Raw genomic sequence first — 27,774 nt, forward strand, 5'->3', positions numbered from 1 at the left:
GTTAATGGGGTGATGTAGCAGAGTTCGAATAAAAGCAGATCTTAAGTATTCTTACCTGCAACAGCAGACCTGAAGCCCAGGGCAAAGGCTGGTGTATCGAGGAACTGGAGAGAGCTGCTCACATTCGACAGTGAACACATGATGGTGATGGGGATACTCAGCCAAGGAATTTGCCTGATTAAACACAGAATAAAACCAGAGTAAAGGTGGGGTCTCAGCAAGCAACGCAGTAGGGATCAGTCACATCTCATTACACTAGAATGGGAGTGCAGTTATCCAGTCCCATGGTGTGGGGGAGCTGAATTAACATCAGTAGAGTTACAGTCAGTAATACAGGGTGCTGGGGGGAGAGGGGCTACCGAGTGATAGTGTGAGGGAGCTGGATTAACATCAGTAGAGATACAGTCAGTAACATAGGGTGCTGTGGGGGGGAGAGGGGTTACTGAGTGACAGTGTGAGGGAGCTGGATTAACATCAGTAGAGATACAGTCAGTAACATAGGGTGCTGTGGGGGGGAGAGGGGTTACTGAGTGACAGTGTGAGGGAGCTGGATTAACATCAGTAGAGATACAGTCAGTAACATAGGGTGCTGTGGGGGGGTGGGGAGGGGGAGGGATTACTAAACTTGACAGTGTTGCTAAGGAATAAGAAAATAAAGAATGCAGCAGCGCTGACGGGTGTGCGAGTTGACACAAACCTTTTAGTTGTAAACTGAGATGCTGCCGATTTTTCTGACAAGAGCAGCCAGTGTGAAAACTCGGAGTGTCGATAGTGAAGAGTGCAAGTGTGAACAGTGACAGAAGCAGAAATATCAATGCCCGTGATCTAAAAAAAACAGAAAACAGGAAACAACTTCAGCTCCACTGCATACTAAACAACTCACAGCGACCTACCCACTGAGTTATTGTGATCTGGAATGCACTGGCTGAAAGGACAGTGGAAGCAGATTCAATTGTAACTTTCAAAAGGGTTATGGATAAATAGAATCATAGATACTTGAAAGAAAACATTTGTAGGGCCATGGGGCAAGAGGAGGGGAGTGGGATTAATTGGATAGCTCTTACAAAGAGCTGGCACAGGCACAGTGGGTTAAATGGCCACCTTGTGTGCTGTATCATTCCATAATTCACTCAGCAAGGAGTTCTGGTGAGAACATTGATCAGCTTTAGATGGTGATGGTATAATGGATTAGCTTCCCTTCAATAGGATATTTTCAGAAGCTATTCTGCCACCCAACCTGCACTTAAATTGTATCCCAGGATCACCCTCACAATCTAAGCTTTGCCTTGAAAGTTAAGACAGATGGGGAGGGGAGAAATTAAACGTGTGGGACAGTCAGTCTGGTCAATCTCTTGTCCCTCTAATATTCAGAAGGGTTAGAGTCTAAATTGGAGGTCTTGTGGAGCAGTGGGTAGCGTCCTCTGCTCTGGGTCAGAAGCTCTGGGTTCAAGCCCCACTTCAGGACTTGATGCCAAGGAAGGTGTGTTCATAAGACGGCCAAACAGGTTGATTATCAGCCTGTAAATCCTTCCAACACACACCAATGGCAGGCAGTGAGAGTGGGGGAGTTTCCTAGTCAGCCATACTGCAGACGGCAACAGCAAACCACTGCAGTACTTTACCAAGAATAATCATGGAGCAATCCAATAGAAGTCTATGGTCACCAACGTCCTCTTAGGACATGGTACCAGGAAGAGGAGGATTATCTAAATCACTTCCTCACCCCTTCCCTATCTCTGTAAACATGGCCTGCAACCCGCTGAGATCCCTGCATTTCTGGCCTCTTTTACCATCTCTGATTTTAATCACTCCACCATTGGTGTCTGTGCCTTTAGCTACCCGGGCCTTAAGCTCTGGAATTCCCTCCCTAAGCCTCTCTGCCTTTGAGACACTCCTTCAAACCTAGCTCTTTGAGCAAACGTTTGGTCATTGACCCTAATATCTCCTTAACTGGCTCAGTGTGGAATCTGGTTTGATCATCTCCTGTGAAAGGCCGGATGTTTCACTAAAGGCGCTATATAAATGCAAGTTGGTGCCAATCCCTGGAACCAGCAGACTCGGCGCAGGTTGGGAACTGAATGTCAGGATGTTGCTGTCACTGCCTGCGGCCACAGCAAAAGGCAGCTCTAGGACTCCCTGGTGTCACTGAGTGGGCTCACTCACCTGTAAGGAGCTGCTGAGCCGGCTCAGGCTCCCGATCCGTTGCCGACTCTGGGACGAGAGCAATCCATCTAAAGGCAGGGAGGGGGAGAGAGAGAGGGGGAGAGAGAGAGAGAGAGGACCAGTCAATAAACAGCCTTGCTCCTTTAAACCAGTGGTTCCCAAACTTATTCAGATGAAGGACCCCTTTTCAAATAATCATGGAAACCAACCGATCTAAAATTATAATTTTACAATACCCCATTAATATGAAAGTGCTTCATGTAAAGGGTGTGTCAATCATGCTTTTAAAAATATAGATATTTACAATTATCAGTGGGACGGGTACATGTGCCCCCTTCGTGGTTAGACAGCCAGTCCACTCTGCATTGCACACAGAGCTGCTGCCCTTTGCTCCCACCAAGGCCGCCACTCATTCACCTACTGCAGACCACAACCCCCTGGGAGGTCACCCACATCCCCCACCCCAAAGGTCAGCCCCACTTGATGAGCAATTTCACAGTATACCACAGACCTCCCCTCAACAAGCCCCAGAGAGTCTCCACGGACCCCAAGCAGCAGCGTGCAGCAACAAACATCATCAAGTTGGGTCCATCGCGATAAGCTGCTTCGCTAATGGGTGTTGTACCAGGCCGTGCCATGGAGTGCGACATGTTACTGCTCCTCCGATGGTTCTAACCTTCTAGGATTAGCTGGATCTTCATGGGAGGCAGAATGAGATGTGGCATTATCCGGTAAAAGTCTTCGGGCTCGTAGTGGAAACTAAGCAGCTTCAGGTTCCCATGCAGGTGTCTGGGAAAAACAAGAAGACCACAAATCAGATCCAGCAGCACTAAGAGAGAGACTAAAGGAGGTTAAACAGCTGGAAAACAGCCCAGTCTGGGAAGAGGGTCCTGCAGTCAGCATCATGGTGAAGCAGTCTGGAATGGGTGTCCTGCAGTCAGCATCGCTGTGAAGCAGTCTGGGAAGGGCGTCCTGTAGTCAGCATCGCGGTGAAGCAGTCTGGGAAGATAGTCCTGCAGTCAGCATCGCAATGAAGCAGTCTGGGAAGAGTGTCCTGCAGTCAGCATCGTGGTGAAGCAGTCTGGGAAGAGTGTCCTGCAATCAGCATCACGGTGAAGCAGTCTGGGAAGAGTGTCCTGCAGTCAGCATCACGGTGAAGCAATCTGGAAAGAGTGTCCTGCAGTCAGCATCACAGTGAAGCAATCTGGGAAGAATGTCCTGCAGTCAGCATCACGGTGAAACAGTTTGGGAAGAATGTCCTGCAGTCAGCATCACGGTGAAGCAGTCTGGGAAGAGTGTCCTGCAGTCAGCATCGCGATGAAGCAGTCTGGGAAGAGTGTCCTGCAGTCAGCATCGCGATGAAGCAGTCTGGGAAGAGTGTCCAGCAGTCAGCAGCATGGGGAAGCAGACTGGGAAGAGTGTCCTGCAGCCAGTTCTTGTTGAAAATAACAAGAGTGACATCACAAGACAGCGCGAGAGAGCAGCAGAGAGATCAGAACCAGCGTGAGTGCGGGGAAACTTCAAAAAGTGACGTCAGCACAAAGGTGAGAGCTGATTGGTGAGTAGTGGGCAAGTGTTTTTCTCCAGTTTTTTCTCCAATTTAAAATAAATTGAGCTAAGAAAAGGTAAGGGTTCTAGTTTTTATTTAAAACACACAAATAATTTAACATCTTTTTACTGTATTTAACTTAAGGTAAGGATTTTTTTTCAACTAGAGGCATGGCAGGGCAGCTCTGTCCCTTGTTATGTGCCGCCTGCAACATGTGGGAGGCCCTAGACGCTCCTTGCACGCCGACTGACCACGCGTGTGGGAAGTGCCACCAGCTGCAGCTACATGAGCTCCGAGTTTCAGAGCTTGAGCAGTACCTGGGGGCACTGAGGTACATCCACGAGGCTGAGAGTTTCGTGGATAGCACATTTTTAGACATGGTCCCCCACAGCTTACGGAAGTGCAGGCAGAGAGGGGATGGGTGACCATCAGTCAGAAGAAAGGTATCAGGCAGGTAGTCAGGAAATCCCCAGGTTGCATCTCGCTCGAGAATTCTTTTTCTGTGTTGGAAAACTGAGAGTGACGGTTCCTCTGGGGAGTGCAGCCACGCTCATGGCACTGTGAGTGGCTCAACTGCACAGAGGGGGAGGAAAAAGAGGGGAAGAGCAATAGTGGTAGAAGCCTCGATAGTAAGGGGAACAGACAGGCGTTTCTGCGGCCGTAGACGTGGCTCCAGGATGGGATGTTGCCTCCCTGGTGCCAGGGTCAAGGATGTCACTGAACGGCTGCAGGGCATTCTAAAGGGGGAGGGCAAACAGACAGAGATTGTGGTACATATTGGTATCAACAACATAGGTAGAAAGAGGGATGAGGTCCTGCAAGCAGAATTTAGGGAGCTAGGAAGCAGATTAAAAAACAGGACCTCAAAGGTAGTAATCCCTGGATTACTTCCGGTGCCTCGCGCTAGTGAGTATAGAAATAGGAGGTTAGCCCAGATGAATGCGTGGCTGGAGAGATGGTGCATGAGGGAGGGATTTAGATTTCCGGGACATTGGGACCATTTCTGGGGGCGGGTGGGACCTGTACAAGGCAGATGGGTTGCACCTGAACCGGAATCGGACCAACATCCTTGCGGGGAGGTTTGCTAGTGCTGTTGGGGAGGGTTTAAACTAAATTGGTAGGGGGATGGGATCCCGAGAGGAGGTTCAGCAGGGGGAGATGCACAGCCAAAATTAGAAGAGAGAGCAAGTGAGTCTGGAAGGCATAAAATTATAGGCCAGTTACAGCACAAGGGAGTTTGGCAAGGTTTATTTCAATGCAAGGAGTCTGACGAATATTACAGCAGTAAGGAGGGATGACATCTTAGAAGGCTCCTCAAATGAAGCCATATGGGTAGAACTTAAAAACAAAAAAGGAGTAATCACATTGCTGGGAGTGTACTATAAGTCCCCAACAGTCAGAGAGAAATAGAAGAGCAGATATGTAGGCAAATTCCAGAGAAGTATAAAAATAATAGGGTAGTAATAGTGGGGGATTTCCCACTAAGGATGTTGGTTCCAACATTAACTGGGCTAGTCACAGTGTGATAGGTTTAAAGGGAGCGGAATTCTTAAAATGCAACCAGGCGAGCTTTTTAAGCCAATACGTAAAAGGTCCTACAAGAGAGGGGGCAGTCTTGGACTTAATTTTAGGGAATGAAGCCGGCAAGTGGTAGAGGTATCAGTGGGGGAGCATTTTGCAGATAGTGATCATAACTCCATTAGATTCAAGGTTGTTATGGGAAAGGACAAGGATGGGCCAAAAATCAGAGTTCTAAATTGGGGGAAGGCCGATTTTAATAAGATCAGATATGATTTGGCCAGAGTGGACAGGGAGCAGCTACTTTTAGGTAAATCTGCGTCAGAGCAGTGGGACTCATTCAAGAAGGAAATAGGGAGAGTACAGGGCCAACATATTCCAGTAAAGACAAAGGGTGGGACCAACAACTCCAGGGAACCCTGGATGTCGAGGGATATACAGGATTGGATAAAGAGAAAAAGGGAGGCTTATGGCAGATTCCAAGGGCTGAAAACAGCAGACGCCCTAGAGAAGTATGGAACGTGTAGAGGGGAATTTTAAAAGGAAATTAGGAGAGCAAAAAGGGGGCATGAAAAACATTGACAGGTAAAATAAAGGAAAATCCAAAGTTATTGTACAAGTACATCAAGAGTAAGAGGATAACTAGGGAAAGAGTAGGGCCCATTAAGGGCCATAGTGGTAATTTGTGTGTGGAGCCGGAAGACACAGGTAGGGTTCTAAATGAATACTTTGTGTCAGTCTGTACAAGTGAGAGGAACGACGTGGGTATGGAAATCAGGGAGAAGGACTGTGATATAATTTAAGAAATTAGCATAGAAAGGGAGGAGGTTCTAAGTGGTCTGGCAGGCTTAAAAGTAGATAAATCTCTAGGCCCGGATGAAATGTATCCCAGGCTGTTGAGTAAGGCAAGGGAGGAGATAGCAGGGGCGCTGGCAATAATTTTCAATACCTCTCTGGCCACAGGAGAGATGCCAGAGGATTGGAGGACAGCCAATGTGGTACCGTTATTCAGGAAGGGAGGAAGGGATAAACCAGGGAACTACAGGCCAGTCAGTCTAACCTCAGTGGTGGGGAAACTATTGGAAGCAATTCTGAGGGACAGAATTAATCTACACTTGGAGGGGCAGGGATTAATCAAGGACAGTCAGCATGGTTTTGTTAAGGGGAGGGTCATGTCTGACCAATTTATTGAACTTTTCGAAGAGGTGACCAGGTTTGTAGATGAGGGCAGTGCATTTGACGTAGTCTACTTGGGCTTCAGCAAGGCTTTTGATAAGGTCCCACATTGGAGACTGATAACGAAGGTAAGAGCCCATGGGATCCAAGGCAATTTGGCAAATTGGATCCAGAATTGGCTGACTAACAGGAAGCAGAGGGTGATGGTCGAGGGGTATTTTTGTGACTGGACGCCTGTGTCCAGTCTTGTTCCACAGGGATCAGTGTTGGGCCCCTTGCCGTTTGTGGTATATATAAACGATTTAGACTTGAATGTAGGAGGGTTGATCAGTAAGTTCGTGGATGACATGAAAATTGGTAGGGTGGTACATAGTGAGGAGGATAGCCTTAGATTACAGGAGGATATAGGCAGGCTGGTCAGATGGGCTGATCAGTGGCAAATGGAATTTAATCCGGATAAGTATGAGGCGATGCACTTGGGCAGGACAAACAAGGCAGGGGAATACACGATGAATGGTAGGACCCTGGGAAGTACCGAGGATCAGAGGGACTTTGGTGTGCATGTCCACCGGTCCCTTAAGGTAGCGGAACAGGTAGATAAGGCGGGTAAGAAGGCATATGGGATACTTGCCTTTATTAGCCGAGGCATAGAATATAAGAGCAGGGAGGTTATGTTGGAACTGTATAAAACGCTGGTTCAGCCACAGCTAGAGTATTGCGTGCAGTTCTCGAATCCACATTATAGGAAGGATGTGATTGCACTAGAGAGAGTGCAGAGGAGATTTACCAGGATGTTTCCTGGGCTGGAGAGTTTTAGTTATGAGGAGAGATTGGATAAACTGGGGTTATTTTCCCTGGAGCAGAGGAGATTGAGGGGGTACATGATTGAGGTGTATAAAATTATGAGGGGCATAGATAGGGTAGACAGGAAGGAACTTTTCCCCTTGGTGGAGGGATCAATAACCAGGGGGCATAGATTTAAGGTAAGGGGCAGGAGGTTTAGAGGGGATGTGAGGAAGAATTTTTTCAGGAGGATGGTGGGAATCTGGAACTCACTGCCTGAAAGGGTGGTAGAGGCAGAAACCCTCATAACATTTAAGAAGTATTTGGATGTGCACTCGCGATGCCATGGCGTACAAGGCTACGGGCCTAGTGCTGGAAAATGGGATTAGAATAGTTAGGTACTTGTTTGACCAGCACAGACTCGATGGGCCGAAGGGCCTTTTTCTGTGCTGTAGACCTCTATGACTATGACTAAAATGCAGACACAATGAGGTTCCCTATACGCTAGGATAATCCATGTCAATAATGACATGTGAGCTTACATGTCAGCCATGGAGTGTTCAGCACTCTCCCCTCGGAGTCAGAGGGTGTTGGCTTCGAGACCCCACTTCACTGATGAGGGCATAATCCAGGTCAATACTCCCAGTGCAGTACTGAGGGGGTGCTGCATTGCTGGAGTTGCTGTCTCTCATACGAAATCTTAAACCCGAGGCCCCAAATGTCCTCTCAGGAGGGCATAACTGAACCCATGACACTACTGGAACAAGAGCAAGGCAGTTCTCCCTAATATCATAAATACATGCAAATTAGGAGTAGGCCATTTGATCCTGCTCCGCCATTCAATTAGATCATGGCTGATCTGATTGTGGCCTCAACACCACATTCCCACCTAGCCCCTAAACCTTTTGACTTCCAGTCAATCAAGAATCTATCTAATTCAGCTTTAAAATTATTCAATATTTATCCTTGAACCAATGTCTAAATCATCTCTTCATTATCACATTGCTGTTTGTGGGATTTGGCTGTGCACAAATTGGCCACCGAGTTTCCTGCATCATAACAGTGACTAGACTTCAGAAGTACTTCATTGGTTGTAAAGTGCCTTGGGATGTCCTGAAGTTGTGAAAGGTGCTATAGAAATGCAAGGCTCTGCCCTGAGCTGTGTGTGTCTGTACCTCTGTTGACTGTTCAAAGATAGCGTGAAGCTGGTGTCCTCCATCTCCAGCGAAATAATTTGTGGTAAGTAATCCATGCATGCGGGTCTGGTCGCTATGACATCAGTTGTTCTATCGTCTCCTGTTAGAGATGTTGGGAGGGGGATAAGAGGTGAAAGGAATCAGGTCCTTAATGGACATGTCACAGTGCATATCAATGTAAACATCAAGGGAAAGGTTGGACAGAATCCTTACCCTGGACCAATCACACACAAAACATATCTCATACATGCTTTATAAAACATTGTTTGGTCAATGAATACACTGGAACATAGGAACACCATTTAGCCCCTCGAGCCTCTTCTACCATGCAATAAAATCATGTCTGATCTTTGTGTGGCCTTAACTCCACTTTCCTGTCCACCCCCCATAACCCTGGATTCCCTTGTCAATCAAAATCTGTCTAACTTCAGCCTTGAATACATTCAGTGACTCAGCCTCCACTGCTCTCTCTGGAAGAGAATTCCAAAGACTAAAGATCTTTGAAGGAAAGAATTCCTCCTCATCTCCGTCTTCAATGGGAGACCCATTATTTTTAAACTGTGCCCCTGACTTCTAGACTCCCTGACAAGAGGAAACCTCCTCCAAGCTGTCAAAATCCCCTCAGAATCTTGTAGTGTTCCATCACACATTGGTTGATCTGTATCCAAACTCCATCCACTCACCTTGGTTCCATACCCCTTAATACCCTTGGATTAGAAAAAATCCATCAATCTCAGGTTTACAAAGAGCTCCAGCATCTGCTGCTCTTTCTGGGAGAGAGTTTGAAATTCCTCCCACCCTTTGTGTGAGGAAGTGTTTCCTAATTTCTCTCCTGAATGGTCTGGCTCTGGTTTTTAAGGTGATGTCTCTTTGACCTAGACTCCCTCCCCAGCGAAAACAGTTCATCTCTCTCTACCCTGGATACACATCCTGCCTGAGATCTCGACACAGTATACTTACAGGAGAAGTTACAACAGGCCATTCGGCCCACTCAGCCTGTGCTGACTTTTAACCTCTCTGTGATCAAATGGCACTAATCACGTTTACCTGCCCTATACACATTCCCCTGTAACCCCTTTTTCATTCATCCACCTTGTCTAATCTATTACTAAAAGTTTACAGCATGGAAACAGACTATTCATCCTATCCAGAGTGCACCAACTCTTTTCAAGAATAATCCATTCCATCTCACTCCCTGGCTCTTTCCCCAGATCCCAGTGATCTTTTTCTCTTTCAAGTATTGATCAAATTCTCTTTCGAAGGTCATTATTAAATCTCTATCCACCATCCCAGCAGGTAATACATTCCAAACCTTAACTCATTGTGTAAACAAGTTGTTCTTCATCTCGCCTCTGGTTCTTTTTGCCAAACACCTTGAATCTCTGACTATCGATCCTATAGCTCCGTGACTTCTCTTTTATTTCCTCTATCTAAATCTTCATGATCTTAAACACTAAAATAGTTGAGAAATTAAAAACTGTCGACAGAACAAAGTAGTTAATTGACTGAGAGGCATTTTGGGTTAACCGAGGATTGAAAGCTACTACATAAATAGATTCCTTATTTACTTGAAAACTCATACTTGAATTCTCTTTTATAGATCACAGACAACTTGTTTCAGTCTGAGAAGCAATGTTAGTTTTAATTTCATCTCAAATCTAATATTTGGGCCAGATTTCTTAGCTAATAATAAATAATAACTTCAGCTGGTGGTTTTGTGTTTCAGTCACAGCTCAGTTAGTAGCATGCTCTCCGCTGACTCTTAAGGTTCTGGGTTCAAGCCTCCCTCCAGAGACTTGACCACAAAATCCAAGTTGGCACTCCCAGTGGCATTTCACTCTTGGAGGGTCAGTACTGAGGGAGTGCCGCACTGTCGGAGGGTCAGTACTGAGGGAGTGCTGCACTGTCGGAGGGTCAGTACTGAGGGAGTGCTGCACTGTCGGAGGGTCAGTACTGAGGGGGTGCTGCACTGTCGGAGGGTCAGTACTGAGGGGGTGCTGCACTGTCGGAGGGTGAGTACTGAGGGGGTGCTGCACTGTCGGAGGGTCAGTACTGAGGGAGTGCTGCACTGTCGGAGGGTCAGTACTGAGGGAGTGCTGCACTGTCGGAGGGTCAGTACTGAGGGAGTGCTGCACTGTCGGAGGGTCAGTACTGAGGGAGTGCTGCACTGTCGGAGGGTCAGTACTGAGGGAGTGCTGCACTGTCGGAGGGTCAGTACTGAGGGAGTGCCGTAGTTTTGAAAGTGAAATCTTTCGCATGAGATGCCCTCTCAGATGGATATAAAAAATCCCATGGCACTATTCGAAGAGCAAAGGATTTCACCTGATGTTCTGCAGCCAATATTCTTCCCTCAACCACCATAAAATACATATAATTAGTTATTCACGTGCCTGCAGTTTTAGAATCTTGCTGTGCAAAGTGGCTGCAGCACGTGCTGACCGATAGATGTGGATTGCACTCTGAAGTAACTTAGTTGGGGTGAAGCCTCAGGACCTGAAGGAGATACACTGGGATATCAATGAATACCAGTGTCAATCAGGATTCACGTTGTGTGGAAGATAGAGGGTGTAGGGCTCAGGATTTTACGGATGACGGTTTGTGGTGGGAATCTCTCTTACCAGTCGTGGCTGTTTCGGGATTTTCCTGCTGTGGGTCAGTGCTGCCTGGCGATACATCAGGCTGTGACAGTGCCGTTTGCAGCATGTTTGAACTGAAGAAACCCTCGTGTAGTTCGGTCTGCAGAGTCTGCACCCTCAGTTCTGTGCTGAGGGCCTTCAGGTCAGGCAAGCTGATGTCTAATGTGGCAGTGAGGCTCAGAGACAAGTTGAGCAGACAGAAATCCTCCTGCAATGCATGGAGAAACAAAAACCGTCAAAAATACAGGGGGGAGCAGCCTGGCCTCAGCGATCTCACCAAACAGCTTAACATTATACTGAAAGTTTGGTACTAGCTGGAGTAGCGTGCTCAATTCTGGGTACCTCACTTTGAGAGGATGTCAATATTTTGGTGCAGAGATTTACCAGAATGGTCCTGGGATGAGGAGCTTCAGTTATGTGGAGAGACTGGAGAAGCTGAAATTGTTCTCCTTACTGCAGCGAAGGTTCAGAGGGAAATTTCATAGATGTTTTCAAAATAAAGGGTTATGATAAAGTAAATAAGGTAAAGCAAAGAGAGGATATAAAATATATTGGCAGATAAAATCAAAGAAAATCCTAAGATGTTTTACCAAAACAGAATAACTGAGGAAAAGGTAGGGCCTATAAGGGATGTACATGGTAACTTGTGGGATGATGCAGAAGATGTGGGCAGGGTTCTCAATCAGTACTTTGTCTCTGCCTTCACTAAGGAGAGGGATGATGCAGACATTCTAGTTAAAGAGGAGGAATGTGAAATATTAGATACAATAAGCATAGTGAGAGAGGAAGAACTGGAAGGACTGGCATCCTTGGAGGTGGCTAAGTTACCATGGCCAGATGGATTGTATCCTAGACTGTTGAAGGAAGACAGGGAGGAAATAGTGGATGCTCTGAGAATCATTTTCCAATCCTCACTAGATACAGGTGAGGTCCCAGAGGATTGGAGGTCTGTGGACGTTGTACCATTACTTAAAAAGAGTGCGAGGGATAGGCCAGAAAATTATAGGCCAGTCAGTCTGACTTCAGTAGTGGGCAAATAATAGCAAACAATTCTGAGAGACAGGATAAACTGTCACTTAGAAAGGGACAGATTAATCAGGGATAGTCAGCATGGCTTTGTTAGGGGAAGATCGGGTCTTACTAACTTAATAGAATTTTTTGAGGAAGTAACCAGGAGGATTGATGATGGTAGTGCAGTGGATGTTGTCTACATGGATTTCAGCAAGATATCTGACAAGGTACCACATGGCAGACTCATATGGAAAGTGAGTTCCAATGGGATACAGGGGAAGGTGGCAGGTTGGGTCCAAAATTGGCTCAGTGACTGGAAACACAGGATAATGGTCAATGGATGTTTTTTGTGAATGGAAAACAGTTTCCACTGGTATTTTACAGGACTCAGTGTTGGGGCCCCTTGTTGTTTGTTGTATACATTAATGATTTAGACTTAAATGTGGGAGGCATGATTGGGAAATTTGCAGATGATACAAAAATTGGCCATTTAGTTGATAGTGAAGAGGATAGCTGTCGACTCCAGAATGATATCAATGGTTTGGGTGAGTGGCCAGAGAAGTAGCAAATGGAATTCAATCCGGAAAAGTGAGGGGTATTGAATTTGGGGAGGGCAAACAAAGCAAGGGAATACTCAATAAACGGGAAGTTATTGAAAGGGGTTGAGGAAGTGAGAGACCTTGGAGTGCCTGTCCACGGGTCCTTGAAGGTGGCAGGACAGTTGGATAAGGTGGTGAAGAAAGCATATGGAATGCTTTCCTTCATTGGGCGAGGTATTGAATACAAAAGCTGGAATGTAATGATGGAACTGTATAAAATGCTGGTTAGGCCACAGCTGGAATTTTGTGTACAGTTCTGGTCACCACATCAAAGGAAGGACATAATTGCTCTGGAGAGAGTGCAGAGGAGATTTACAAGGCTTGAAAATTGTAGATATGAGGAGTGGATAAGCTAGGGTTGTTTTCCTTAGAACAGAGGAGGCTGAGGGGGTGACCTAATTGAGGTGTACAAAATTACGAGGGGCCTAGATAGGGTAGACAGGAAAGACCTGTTTCCCCTAGCTGAGGGATAAATTACCAGGGGGCATAGATTTAAGGTGATTGGTAGAAGGATTAGAAGGGACATGAGGAAAAACCTTTTCTCCCAGAGGGTGCTGGGCATCTGGAATTCACTGTCTTAAGTTGGTGGTTGAGGCTGAAATGCTCAACTCATTTAAAAAGGTACCTGGATCTACATCTGAAGTGCTGTAACCTGCAAGGCTACAGACCAGGTGCTGGAATGTGGGATTAAAATGAGTGGCTCGTTTCTTTTTCCTCTTTTTGGCCGACACAGACATGATGGGCTGAATGGCCTCTTTCTGCATCATAACTTTTATATGGTTCTATGGTTCTAAATCTATTTCTAATGTCAGGAGGGTTGGTAACCAGAGGAACACAGATTTAAAATATTCAGAGGGGGGAGATGAGAATATGTTTTACGCAGTGAGTGATCTGGTATGTGACGGAGTGGTATGTCAAAGAACAAAGAACAAAGAAAAGTACAGCACAGGAACAGGCCCTTCGGCCCTCCAAGCCTGCGCCGATCATATTGCCCGTCAAGTAAAACATTTTGCACTTCCGGGGTCCGTATCCCTCTATTCCCATCCTATTCATGTATTTGTCAAGCTGCCTCTTAAACACCACTATCGTACCTGCTTCCACCACCTCCTCTGGCAGCGAATTCCATACACTCACTACCCTCTGCGTAAAAAACTTGCCCCGCACATCTCCTCTATAGTTTTCTCCTCTCACCTTAAATCTATGTCCCCTAGTAATTGACTCTTCCACCCTGGGAAAAAGCTTCTGACTATCTACTCTGTCCATGCCACTCATAATTTTGTAAACTTCTATCAAGTTGACCCTCAATCTCCTTCGCTCTAGTGAGAACAATCCGAGTTTCTCCAACCTCTCCTCATAGCTAATAACCTCCAGACCAGGCAGCATCCTGGTAAACCTCCTCTGCACCCTTTCCAACGCCTCCATATCCTTCTGGTAACGTGGTGACCAGAATTGCACGCAATATTCCAAGTGTGGCCTAACCAAGGTTCTATACAGCTGCAGCATGACTTCCCAGCTTTTATATTCAATACCCCTGCCAATGAAGGCAAGCATGCCATATGCCTTCCTGACTACCTTGTCCATCTGTGTTGCCACTTTCTGTGACCTGTGGACCTGTACACCCAGATCCCTCTGCCCGTCGATGCATTTAAGGGTTCTGCCATTTACTGTATAATTCCTGCCTGTATTAGACCTTCCAAAATGCACTACCTCGCATTTGTCCAGATTAAACTCCATCTGCCATTTCTTCGCCCAAGTCTCCAACCGATCTATATCCTGTTGTATCCTTTGACAATCCTCTTCACTATCTGCAACTCCTCCAACCTTAGTGTCGTCTGCAAACTTACTAATTAGCCCAGTTACATTTTCCTCCAAATCATTTATGTATACCACAAACAGCAAAGGTCCCAGCACTGATCCCTGCAGAACTCCACTAGTCACAGCTCTCCATTCAGAAAAGCACCCTTCCACTGCTACCCTCTGTCTTCTATGACCAATCCAATTCTGTATCCATCCTGCCAGCTCACCTCTGATCCCGTGCGACTTTACCTTCTGTACCAGTCTGCCATGAGGGACCTCGTCAAAGGCCTTACTGAAATTCATGTATATAACATCCACTGCCCTTCCATCGTCGATCATCCTTGTCACTTCCTCGAAAAACTCGATCAAGTTAGTGAGACACGACCTCCCCTTCACAAGACCATGTCACCGGACTAGTAATCCAGAGGCCTGACTAATGCTCTGGGAACAAGGGTTCAAACCCCACCATGGCAGCTGGTGGAATTTATATTCTTTTAATAAATCTGGAATCGAAAGCTAGGCTCAGTAATGGTGACCATGAAACTATCATTGATTGTTGTAAAAACCCATCTGGTTCACTAATCTCCTTTAGGGCAGGAACTCTGCCGTTCTTACCTGGTCTGGCCTACATGTGACTCCAGACCCACAGCAATGTAGTTGACTCTTAACTGCCCTCTGAAATGGCCGAGCAAGTCACTAAGTTCAAGGGCCAATTAGTGATGGGCAGTGACAGAGACACCCACATCCCATGAAAAAATAAAGAACAACAGTCCAAGTTTCCAAATAGCTTCCCAATGAAAGACTGGATTAAAGGAGAGGCTGAATGAAGCAAAGGAAGAAGGAGAAAGTGGTGATGGGGGGGAAGAGAGAGGAAAGAGGAAAGGGAGGAGAGAGAGAGAAAGGGAGGAGAGAGAAAGGGAGGAGAGAGAGAGAAAGGGAGGAGAGAGAGAGAAAGGGAGGAGAGAGAGAGAAAGGGAGGAGAGAGAGAGAAAGGGAGGAGAGAGAGAGAAAGGGAGGAGAGAGAGAGAAAGGGAGGAGAGAGAGAAGAGAGGAGAGATAGAAGGGGGGAGTGTAAGATCAAGAGGGAAAGAGAAGTTAAGAAAGAGAGAGAGAGAGTGAGAGAGAGCAAGACCAGTAATGTGATTGGAGGCTGAGGTGTCAATCACCTACACTGATCCAAAGATCATAAGTTGAGATGCCCCCGCCACCCCCTGGGCAAGACAACCAGCACTGTTGGGACCCCTGGAGCAGAGGCGTTCCAACCCTCGACCAGCCTCAGAGCTCCCAGCTCCTGCTGGGGAAGCTGGGGCTGTTCTGATGAAAGATCATCTTGACCTGAAATGTTAACTCGTTTCTCACTCTGCAGATGTTGCTAGACTTGCCGAGTATTTCCAGCACCTTTTTTTTTTTTGTTTTGTTTTTATTTCAGATTTCCAGCATCTCTAGTATTTTGCTTTTGTACCCCGGGGGCTGTGACTGTCTCAGTGGGTAGCTGGCACTCACAATCTCACTGCTCTTCATTATCTTGCTGTTCAGTTTACTCACGTTGCCCTCGCACTTGATGCTGAAAAACATACAGTCGTTTGTCAAATCCTTGTTACATTCATAGTTATGAACAAACAATACCAGTTAGACCTTCCCCTGGTGGCCCTCTTCGTTCCCCAGATATAGGCAATTCACAGAGGTCAGGATGTTCCCAGAGGTGGAACACACACACACAACAGACGCACACAGGCAGATGCACGTATGCACATAGACACACACACAGATACGCAGACACAGACAGACAACATACGCACCCAAAGATGCGCATGCGCGCACACAGATGCATGCACACACAGACACAGATTCCTCCATGAATCACTGGAGAGTGATTGTGCAGGAATTCAAGCTGATATCCAGTTCCTTACTCACAATCCAACTTGGAGGTTGCCTATAACACCTGAGGTCTGGTAACACAACACAGGCCAGGGACAGGCAAAGTGTGGTAAATCCTACATTGCCTGTGCTGGAGGGCTTGCTGCTGTTACCAACCCATGTGCAGAAACGTTTTTATTATTTACTCATGGGATGTGGGCACTGCTGGCAAGGCCAGCATTTATTGCCCATCCCTAGTTGCCCTTGAGAAGGTGGTGGTGAGCTGCTTTCTTGAACCGCTGCAGTCCATATAGTGTAGGTGTACCCACAGTGCTGTTAGGGAGGGAGTTCCAGGATTTTGACTCATTGACAGTGAAGGAACGGCAATATATTTTCAAAAGTGGTGAGTGGCTTGGAGGGGGACTTTCAGGTGGTGGTGTTCCCATGTGTCTGCTGCCCTTGTCCCACACTGTGAGTTAGCCCTGGCACCTCAATCACTCACCTGTTGCCATTATAGCTGAGTAGAAAGGTACAGTTTGTTAACGCCATGTGCCACAGGGACTCTGCAATCCAGGCATTTAAAACCATCACATTCACTGAATGCACATGGATCGAGAGCAGCTGTGGAGACAAGATAGAGTGGTAGCTTTATACAAGTCAGCATGCATAGCCCTCACCTGAACACCCATCACCCACATGCCCCTTCACCAGTATGCCAATGGCAGACAGATAGATGTTTAAGTTTAATCAGTCAATGTTCCCAGGATTGTTAGGTTGATTCTGAACCTCGAACAGATTATCAAAACCGGCAAAAATTCCAATTCCCATTGTGGACACCTCACCTGTGACAACATGCGTAGAACTGAGGGTTGGAGGGTCAGTCGCCTTTTCATATTGCTTTCACCGGGATTGGCCCATACCTGGGAGACTGCTTTCAAATCGGCTCGAAATCGGACCTCTCCGAAACACAGAGCGAAGCTGTGACTGGAATGGAGAGATGAGAGTTGGAGAATAACCGCAAGTCATTGAAACTAGACCACAACCCCCAGCTTCCTCTCTCTTTATTCTGTTTGTCCCCACTCCCACAGCTCAAACTGGTACCCACCCCTTCACCCTACTCACAACCGATGACACTGGCCAGAAGGGGAGAGGAGAGGAAAGGCGGAGGGGGGGTCGATTGAGACGGGAGCGTAAGAAAGAGTGGCGAGACAGTCAGGGATGATAGAGGCTGGTGGGGGGGGAGGACGAGCGAGGGGGAGGGAAGGGGAAAGAGGTAGGGAGGGAGGGGGGCGAGAGGGAGGGGGTGAGGGGGGTCACAAGAGAGTTGGGGTCGTTGGGGGGGCGAGGAGAGAGACATTGAGGGTGCAGAAGAGGTGTGGAGGCAGGGCGAGAGGCAGAGGGTGTGGAGCGGTGGTGGGGGGAGAGGCAGAGGGTTTGGTGCTGTGGAGGGAGAGGCAGAGGGTTTGGAGCGGTAGGGGGAGAGGCAGAGGGTTTGCAGCGGTGGGAGGAGAGGCAGAGGGTTTGGAGAAGTGGGAGGAGATGCAGAGGGTTTGGAGCGGTGGGGGGAGAGGCAGAGGGTTTGGAGCGGTGTGGGAGGGAGAGGCAGAGGGTTTGGAGCGGTGGGGGGAGAGGCAGAGGGTTTGGAGCGGTGGGGGGAGAGGCAGAGGGTTTGGAGCGGTAGTGGGGGAGAGGCAGAGGGCTTGGAGCGGTGGGGGGAGAGGCAGCGGGTTTGGAGCGGTGGGGGGAGAGGCAGAGGGTTTGGAGTGGTGGGGGGAGAGGCAGAGGGTTTGGAGCGGTGGGCGGGAGAGGCAGAGGGTTTGGAGAGGTGGGGGAAGAGGCAGAGGGTTTGGAGCGGTAGGGGGAGATGCAGAGAGTTTGGAGAGGTCGGGGAAGAGGCAGAGGGTTTGGAGCGGTGTGAGGGGGAGAGGCAGAGGGTTTGGAGCAGTGGTGGGGGGAGAGGCTGAGGGCTTGGAGAGGTGGGGGGAGAGGCAGAGGGTTTGGAGAGGTTGGGGGAGAGGCAGAGGATTTGGAGAGGTGGGGGGAGAGGCAGAGGGTTTGGAGCATTGAGGGGAGAGGCAGAGGGTTTGGAGCGGTGGGGGGAGAGGCAGAGGGTTTGGGGCGGTGGGGGAGAGGCAGAGGGTTTGGAGCATTGGGGGGAGAGGCAGAGGGTTTGGAGCGGTGGGGGAGAGGCAGAGGGTTTGGAGCAGTGGGGGAGAGGCAGAGGGTTTGGAGCAGTGGGGGAGAGTCAGAGGGTTTGGAGCAGTGGGGGGAGAGGCAGAGGGTTTGGAGCGGTGGGGGGAGAGGCAGAGGGTTTGGAGAGGTTGGGGGAGAGGCAGAGGGTTTGGAGCAGTGGGGGAGAGGCAGAGGGTTTGGAGCAGTGGGGGAGAGGCAGAGGGTTTGGAGAGGTGTGGGGAGAGGCAGAGGGTTTGGAGCGGTGTGGGGGGGAGAGGCAGAGGGTTTGGAGCGGTGCAGAGAGATGCAGAGGGTTTGGAGCGGTGGGAGGAGATGCAGAGGGTTTGGAGCGGTGGGGGGAGAGGCAGAGGGTAAACAAGGGGAGGAGTTTGAAAGTTAGAATGTGAGTTTAGTGAAGTGACATTGCTTTCTTTGAATGGCCAATTCACCCCAGTATTCTCCATTTCCCTCATCCTCCATGACTCTCCTCTCCTCCCTCATTCTCTGCTCCTGCCTCTTCAGTTAGCCTCTTTCAATCCAATTAACCTCAAAATCTAGGGTTTTGGCTGGAGCTCAGCTGGTCTGTTTTTAAGAGTAAACACAATGTCGGGTGTTAATCAGGGTGTTTAGTTTTGTACACATCAGGGCTCAGGGTAGAAGAGGATTAACCAATAATGTTGATGTACACAGAGCTGTGTGCATTTATACATAATAAATAGGAGCAGGAGTTAGCCAAACGGCCTCTCAAACCTTGCAGGAATGTGTGGAGCAGAAATGTACGTTTGTGCATGCCCTTTTGGAAAGGGGATTATGTGCTGGAGGATAGGTGTGGGTTTGCAAGTGTGTAAGAGTGAAAGTGCGAGTGTGCAATGTGCAAGAGTACAAGTATGTGAGTGTGAGGGAGCATGAGAGCGCGGCTGCAGGAGAGCGCACGTATGCAATACTTACGGTAACTCATTATTTAGCAGCTTACAGGAGAGCCAGATTCTGTCTACTTCCTGTAAAAGAAATGCAGCAGGTTATTGGGCAATAACCCATCAAAAGTTTAAACAACAACTTGCATTTATTTAGCAGCTCCCAATGCACTTCACAGGAGCATGATCAAACAAAATTCGACACAAAATCAGATACGGTGATGTTAGGACAAGTGGTTCTCAGAAGGTTCTTAAAGGAGGAGAGAGAGGTGGAAAGGCTTAGAGAGGTCCAGGCAGCTGAAGGCACCAATGGTTGAGCAATTAAAATTAGAGAAGTACAAGATGCCAGAAGTGGAGCAGTTCAGAAATCTCCTCATCCCATACTCATGTCACACACACACACACACACACACACACACACACACACACACACACACACACACACACACACACACAGACTGCACACAAACAAAGGGACAGTGAACTCACACTCACCACAGTATGCTGTGCACAGATCTTGAAGCTGATATTGTGAACTGAGAGAAACCCAATGGAGCCGATTTTTAAATCCACATTTAGCTGATTGTGGATGAGGTGTGAGACAATCCGTGACAGCAACCACCTGAACACAGGGAAAGGGGGAGAGAGAGAGAGAAAGATTAGAATATCAAATCCCAACAACAACACTGAGATCTCATGGATGTGTAAGCTGGGGCGAAATGAATACAGGGCCTGTGTCCACTGAACAGTGATAGGCCCAGCATCAAAAAAGTCAAACTGAATTAAATTTGCAGCAAAGCAGTAGTTGTATAACACTGGGATACAGTACTGGTGGGGACAGGTCTGTCACTGTATAACCCTGGGGTACAGGACTGGTGGGGACAGGTCTGTCACTGTATAACACTGGGGTACAGTACTGGTGGGGACAGGTCTGTCACTGTATAACACTGGGGTACAGTACTGGTGGGGACAGGTCTGTCACTGTATAACCCTGGGGTACAGTACTGATGGGGACAGGTCTGTCACTGTATAACACTGGGGTACAGTACTGGTGGGGACAGATCTGTCACTGTATAATACTAGGATACAGTACTGGTGGGGACAGGTCTGTCACTGTATAATACTGGGATACAGTACTGGTGGGGACAGATCTGTCACTGTATAACACTGGGATACAGTACTGGTGGGGACAGGTCTGTCACTGTATAATACTGGGATACAGTACTGGTGGGGACAGGTCTGTCACTGTATAATACTGGGATACAGTACCGGTTGGGGACAGATCTGTCACTGTATAACACTGGGATACAGTACTGGTGGGGATGGGTCTGTCACTGTATAACACTGGGGTACAGTACTAGTGGGGACAGGTCTGTCACTGTATAACACTGGGGTACAGTACTGGTGGGGACAGGTCTGTCACTGTATAACACTGGGGTACAGTACTGGTGGGGACAGGTCTGTCACTGTATAACACTGGGGTACGGTACTGGTAGAGACAGGTCTGTCACTGTATAACACTGGGGTACAGTACTGGTGGGGACAGGTCTGTCACTGTATAACACTGGGGTACAGTACTGGTGGGGACAGGTCAGTCACTGTATAACACTGGGGTACAGTACTAGTGGGGACAGGTCTGTCACTGTATAACACTGGGGTACAGTACTAGTGGGGACAGGTCTGTCACTGTATAACACTGGGGTACAGTACTGGTGGGGACAGGTCTGTCACTGTATAACACTGGGGTACAGTACCCGTTGGGACAGGTCTGTCACTGTATAACACTGCGGTACAGTACTGGTGGGGACAAGTCTGTCACTGTATAACACTGGGGTACGGTACTGGTGGGGACAGGTCTGTCACTGTATAACACTGGCGTACAGTACTGGTGGGGACAGGTTAGTCACTGTATAACACTGGGGTACAGTACTGATGGGGAATGGCCTGTCACTGTGTAACACTGGGGTACAGTACTGGTGGGACAGGTCTGTCACTGGGGGTGGAAGGTATTCAAAAGGATAGAATAGCAATATCAGAGTGAATCCCTAATGGATCAATTGTCATCACACCATCCACAACAATCCTGAAGCACATCTCCTCGCTCAGAGAGTAACACTTTCTCTCTCGCCTGAGTCAGAAGGCTGTGGGTTCGAGTCCCACTCCAGAGAACTGAGCACCATAATCTCAGGTTTACATGTCAGTCTTATACCATGGGACATGGTTAAACGGAGGCCACACTGCTTCATCAGGTGGATGTGAAGGTTCTGACTGCTCACTTGGAAGAAGGGTAGGTGAATTCTCCCCGGTCTCCAGGGGGGTAATATTTATCCCTGAACCAACATCACAAAAAGACTGAAGCTAAAAGCAAAATACTGTAGATGCTGGAAATCTGAAATAAAAACAGAAAATGCTGGAAGAACTCAGCAGGCCTGGACCTGCTGAGTTTTTCCAGCATTTTCTGTTTTTGTCACAAAAAGACAGATTCTCTGTTCATTATCAGAGTGATGTTCTTGGGATCTTGCTGTGCACAATTGGCTACTCTGTTTCCCGCATTACAACAGTGACCACACTTCAGAAGTACTTCATTGGCTGTGAAGCACTTTGGGATGTCCTGAGGCTGTGTTAGGCGCTATAGAAATGCAACTCTTTCTTTCTCCACAGGTTCAATCCCCAGATTTTGTTGAGCCAGTTGCTCCCACAGGTGTGACAACAGATTGGTGGGCCAATGGGCTACGATCCTCCCATGGTCAAACAGGCTGCCAGCACTCAGGACCTGCGTGCTGATCAATACCGCAGGAAGACTGGTCTCAAGGGCTCAGTGTAAGGAGACCCAGGCTGATTACTCCCTTTGCCTGATCCAGGAGCCACTCGAAGCCTTGCAGCTCTTCTCGCTCAGCGCTGACCGCGCAATCAAACTTAGTACAAAGTGTACCAGCGGAAGGTGACACAGAAGCAAGGTCATTAATCAAGAGATTCATGTAAACATTTTGTTGAGGAGTTGATCAGACCTCGAGGAGAGCAGATTGTGAGGCTGTGATCCAGTCTGATTAGAAAGCAGCTGTTAATCGCCCTATTTGTAGACAGTGTTAGCATCACAGTCTGTCTGCTGGGACTATCAACAAACTACAAACACCCCGTGCTGTAAACTCTCCCTCGTCCCTGGCCATACTGCGTTTCCTATGCAAACTCTCTCAACTTGCATTTATATAGCGCCTTGAATATACTAAGACATTCCAATGCATCCCACATGAGCATTATCAAAAAACATAAACCACGTAAAGGAGATTTAGGAGAGTTACCCAAACGTTTAATGAAGAGGTAGGCTTAAAGGAACATCTTAAAGGAGGAGAGGGAACAGAGAGGTTTAGGGAGGGAATTCCAAAGCTTAGGGCCCAGGCAGCTGAAGGTACAGCTGCTAGTAGTGGAGAGGTGAAAATCAGGGGCTGCTCAACAATTGGAGGAGCACAGAGATCTCAGTGGGCTGTAGGGCTGGACGAGATTACAGAGATAGAGAGGGGCAAGGGCATGGAAGGATTTGAAAACAAGGATGAGAATTTTACAATGGAGGTGTTGCTGGAACCCAGGATTTGAAACACCAATTAATGTTTCAAGCTTGTTGCTCAGGTGACGAGTACATGTTACACCGTGGGAGGGAGAAAGGCAGGGTTTAAACATGGCAGGACCCTCCAAACCCAACACTCGTCCCGCAGCGGACCAAGCTGCAGTGGTCCCCGAGGGCTGATACAATGTGGGGGAGGACTTTCAGCAAGAGTGACATGGAGATGAAGCGGGGAGAAGAGTGGAGCGATTTTGTGGCAGTGTCAGGAGATAGCACCTCTTATTGGAGCAGTGCAACCTGCTGATGTAAAGAGTCTGTTGCACTTTCATCTGAAAACACGTGAGCTGCCAGAGAGGTCAGGCAGGTGCTGATGCTGAGGAGATACTTGATGGGGGATGCGGTGGATGAAAGGGGGCAGGGGTGAAAGGGGATGAAAGGAGGCAGGTGTGAGGGGGGATGAATGGGGGATGCTGAGAGGGGGGGGCGAGGGAGGGTGTTAAAGGGGTGACAGGGTGCAGCTGGAGGTGGGGGGACGTCGGCAGGGCCCACCCTTGCATCTTTTGCTTTTGGCGGCCGCAAAAGGACCGACAGAGCAGCCGGGAGACCATTCAGCCCATCATGCCTGCACCTGGCAATGAAAGAAACTGCATGTATATAGTAACTGTCACATCCCAAAGCGCTTTACAGCCAAGAACGTTAGGGGCAGCGTAGAGGGACCTTTCCTCTGTATCTAACCCTGGGGGAATCCTAGACTCTGGGCCTCTCACAGGGGGCACTGAGTGGGGTAAGGGGGGGGAGGGGGGAGGGGGCGGAGGGAGAGGAGGGGGAGAGGGGGAGGAGGAGAGGGGGAGGAGGAGAGGGGGAGGAGGAGAGGGGGAGGAGGAGAGGGGGAGGGGGAGGGGGGAGGGGGGAGAGAGGGAGGGGGGGAGGGGGGAGAGAGGGAGGGGGGAGGGGGAGGGGGAGGGGGAGGGGGGAGAGAGGGGGGAGGGGGGAGGGGGAGAGAGGGGGAGGGGGGAGGGGGGAGAGAGGGGGGGAGGGGGGAGGGGAAGGGAGGGGGAGGGGAAGGGAGAGGGGGGAGAGGGGGAGGGGGAGAGGGGGGAGGGGAGTTAGCCTCAGGACCTTCCCGTCTAACTTTATTATAATTTATGCAAATTGCCCCTCCTCTCCTCTCAGGGACTCACCGGCCCAGCAGCACCAGGCCCAGCGTCGCCGCCAACAGGATCACGGCCAACATCAGCGCCATGTTCCAGGCCGGGAGGTCACAGGTCAAGGGGTCACAGGGCGCCGGATATGATTACTGCGCAGCCGCCGGAAACGGGTGTGGGGTGTGGGGGGGGGGGTAACCGGAAACGGTTGGCCGACGGAAAGTAGGCACGGAGTTCAAACCAGCACAGGCATCCAGAGCTGGCCGACTAAAGAGATATCCCGGAGTTAATGCTGGACAATCAGGATTTAGGCTTGGGATGCAATTTTTAATTTCTCTGTATTGTAAGAAAAGCAAATTGCTGGGAATCTGAGATATAAACAGAAAATGCTGAAAATATTCAGCAGCAAAGGCACAGGAACAGAGTTAATGTTTCAAGCACTGACTAAATGGTCAAAGATCTGATTGTGAAATGTTAACTCTGTTAAACCCGCTGAACCGTTCCAGCATTTTCTGTTTGTTATTTTGCAATATTCTTATTTCTCTCATGATACTCCATTCAGTCCATCCGGTAAAAATCCAGCTTCACTAATGTCCTTGAAGTTGAGCAGGAGCTGGTGTCACTGCGGCACGTCCGAGAGGTTGAGAGTTACGTGGATATCACGTTTACAGATGTGGTCACCCTGCAGCTGAAGTGTATGCAGGGAGAGAGGGAATGGGTGACCACCAGACAGTCAAAAAGAAAGAGGCGGATAGAGCGAAAGTGCCCTGAGTGCACCCCACTCTCCAACCAATATGCAGTTTTGAATGCCAATGAGAGTGATAGTTCATACGAACATACAAAATAAGAGCAGAAGTAGGCCATTCAGCCCCTCAAGCCTGCTCCACCATTCGATAAGACCATGGCTGATCTGTTTGTGTGTCAAATTCCACATTCCCATTTACCCCCGATAAGCTTTGATTCCCTTGCCTAACAAGATTCTATCTACCTCTGCCTGAAAAATATTCAATGAGCCCGCCTCCACTACCTTTTGAAGCAGAGAGTTCCAAAGAACAGCAATGGCAGGCGTTTCTGGGAGTAATTTGGGAGACACAGCAAAAATTCATCCCTAGGAAGAAGAAGCATACTAAAGGGAGGATGAGGCAACCATGGCTGACAAGGGAAATCAGGGACAGCATAAAAGCTAAAGAGAAAGCATACAATGCGGCAAAGAGCAGTGGGAAACCAGGGGATTGGGAAGCCTACAAAGACCAACAGAGGTCAACTAAAAAAGAAATAAGGAGGGAGAAGATTAAATATGAGGGTAAACTAGCCAGTAATATAAAAGAAGATTGCAAGAGTTTTTTTAGATATATAAAGGGTAAGAGAGAGGCAAAAGTGGACATTGAGCCACTGGAAAATGACACTAGAGAAGTAGTAGTGGGGAACAAAGAAATGGCGGAGGAACTGAATAGGTACTTTGTATCAGTCTTTACGGTGGAAGACACGAATAACATCCCCAAAGTTCAAGAGAGTCGGGGGGCAGAGGTGAGTATGGTGGCCATAACCAAGGAGAAGGTGCTAAGAAAACTGAAAGGTCTGAAGGCGGATAAATCACCTGGACCAGATGGATTACACCCCAGAGTTCTGAAGGAGATAGTTGAAGAGATTGTGGAGGCGTTAGTGGTGATCTTTCAGGAATCACTGGAGTCAGGGAGGGTCCCAGAGGACTGGAAAATCACTAATGTAACCCCCCTGTTTAAGAAGGGATTGAGGCAAAAGACGGGAGATTACAGGCTGATTAGCCTGACCTTGGTCGTTGGTAAGATTTTAGAGTGCATTATTAAGGATGAGATTTCAGAATACTTGGAAGTGCATGGTAAAATAGGGCAAAGTCAGTATGGTTTCATCAAGGGGAGGTCATGCCTGACAAATCTGTTAGAATTCTTTGAGGAGGTAACAAGTAGGTTAGACAAAGGGGAGCCAATGGATGTTATCTACTTGGACTTCCAGAAGGCCTTTGCCAAGGTGCCGCACAGGTGGCTGCTCAGTAAGATGAGAGCCCATGGTGTTAGAGGCAAGGTACTAGCATGGATAGAAGATTAGCTGTCTGGCAGGAGGCAAAGATGTGGGGATAAGGGGGTCCTTCTCAGGATGGCGGCCGGTGACTAGTGGAGTTCCGCAGGGGTCAGCGTTGGGACCACAACTTTTCTCTTTATACATTAATGATATAGATGAAGGAACTGAAGGCACCCTGGCTAAGTTTGCAAACGATAGAAAGATAGGTGGAGGGACAGGTAGTATTGAGGAGGCGGGGAGGCTGCAGAAGAATTTGGACAGGTTAGGAGAATGGGCAAAGAAGTGGCAGATGGAATACAATGTGGGCAAGTGTGAGGTCATGCACTTTGGTAGAAAGAATAGAGGCTTAGACTATTTTCTAAATGGGGAGAGAATTCAGAAATCTGGAGTGCAAAAGGGACTTGGGAGTCCTAGTCCAGGATTCTCTTAAGGTTAACTTGCAGGTTGAGTCGGTAGTTAGGAAGGCAAATGCAATGTTGGCATTTATTTCGAGAGGACTAGAATATAAAAGCAGGGATGTGCTGCTGAGGCTTTATAAGGCTCTGGTCAGACCACATTTAGAATATTGTGAGCAATTTTGGGCCCCGTATCTCAGGAAGGATGTTCTGGCCCTGGAGAGGGTCCAGAGGAGGTTCACAAGAACGATCCCAGGAACGAAAGTCTTAACATATGAGGAACGTTTGAGGACTCTGGGTCTATACTCGATGGAGTTTAGAAGGATGAGGGGGATCTGATTGAAACTTACAGAATACTGAAAGGCCTGGATAGACTGGACGTGGGGAAGATATTTCCATTAGTAGGAGAGACTAGGAGCCGAGGGCACAGCCTCAGAGTAAAGGGAAGACCTTTTAGAACAGAGATGAGGAGAAACTTCTTTAGCCAGAGAGTGGTGAATCTATGGAATTCATTGCCACAGAAGGCTGTGGAGGCCAGGCCATTGAGTGTATTTAAGACCGAGATAGATAGGTTCTTGATTGGTAAGGGGATCAAAGGTACGGGGAGAAGGCGGGAGAATGGGGTTGAGAAACTTATCAGCCATGATTGAATGGCGGAGCAGACTCGATGGGCCGAATGGCCTAATTTCTGCTCCTATGTCTTATGGTCTTATGGTCTTATAGTTGCACAACCCTCTGAGAGAAAGAAATTCTCCTCATCTCTGTCCTATAAGGGCGAACCCTAATTTTAAAACATGCCCCCCTCATTCTGGACTCACCCACAAGAGGAGACATCCTTTCGACATCCAGCTTGTCAAGACCATTCAGGGTCTTGTATATTTCAATCAAGTCACCCCTAACTCTTCTAAACTCCAGTGGAAACAAGCCCAGTCTGTCCAATCTATCCTGATAAGACAACCCACTCATTCCAGGTATCAATCTAGTAAACCTCCTCTGAACTGCCCCTAATGCATTTACGTCCTTCCTTAAATAAGGAGACCAAAACTGCACACAGTATTCGAGATGTGGTCTCTTCAATGCCCTGTATAAGTGAAGCATAACATCCTTACTTTTATGTTCAATTCCTCTCATAATAAAGGATAGCATTCTAATAGCCTTCTTGATTCTTCATCTGGGGAGTGCAGCCAGAACCACGTCCATGAAGCCACAGGTGGCTCAGCTGTGGGTACAAGGAAGTCTGGAAGAG

General features: G+C 48.2%; 1 protein-coding gene across 1 annotated transcript in view; it reads right to left on the minus strand.

The window, feature by feature from the left end:
* Positions 1-24,185, minus strand: part of LOC144684451 (bridge-like lipid transfer protein family member 2) — an 80,664-nt gene extending 56,479 nt beyond the window's left edge. The window contains exons 1-12 of the mRNA XM_078548243.1: positions 24,112-24,185; positions 19,867-19,993; positions 19,406-19,455; positions 17,128-17,269; positions 16,788-16,906; positions 15,932-15,992; positions 11,004-11,229; positions 8,365-8,485; positions 2,840-2,952; positions 2,164-2,231; positions 698-825; positions 56-174 (exon numbers count right to left, since the gene is read on the minus strand). Coding sequence (XP_078404369.1) covers positions 56-174; positions 698-825; positions 2,164-2,231; positions 2,840-2,952; positions 8,365-8,485; positions 11,004-11,229; positions 15,932-15,992; positions 16,788-16,906; positions 17,128-17,269; positions 19,406-19,455; positions 19,867-19,993; positions 24,112-24,173 — 1,336 coding nt within the window. The 5' untranslated portion in view covers positions 24,174-24,185. The remainder of the gene's footprint in view (positions 1-55; positions 175-697; positions 826-2,163; positions 2,232-2,839; positions 2,953-8,364; positions 8,486-11,003; positions 11,230-15,931; positions 15,993-16,787; positions 16,907-17,127; positions 17,270-19,405; positions 19,456-19,866; positions 19,994-24,111) is intronic.
* Between the last annotated feature and the right edge of the window lie 3,589 nt (positions 24,186-27,774).

The sequence above is a fragment of the Cetorhinus maximus genome, chromosome 9 (genome assembly GCF_964194155.1).
Source record: "Cetorhinus maximus chromosome 9, sCetMax3.hap1.1, whole genome shotgun sequence".
Classification (NCBI taxonomy): Eukaryota; Metazoa; Chordata; class Chondrichthyes; order Lamniformes; family Cetorhinidae; genus Cetorhinus; species Cetorhinus maximus.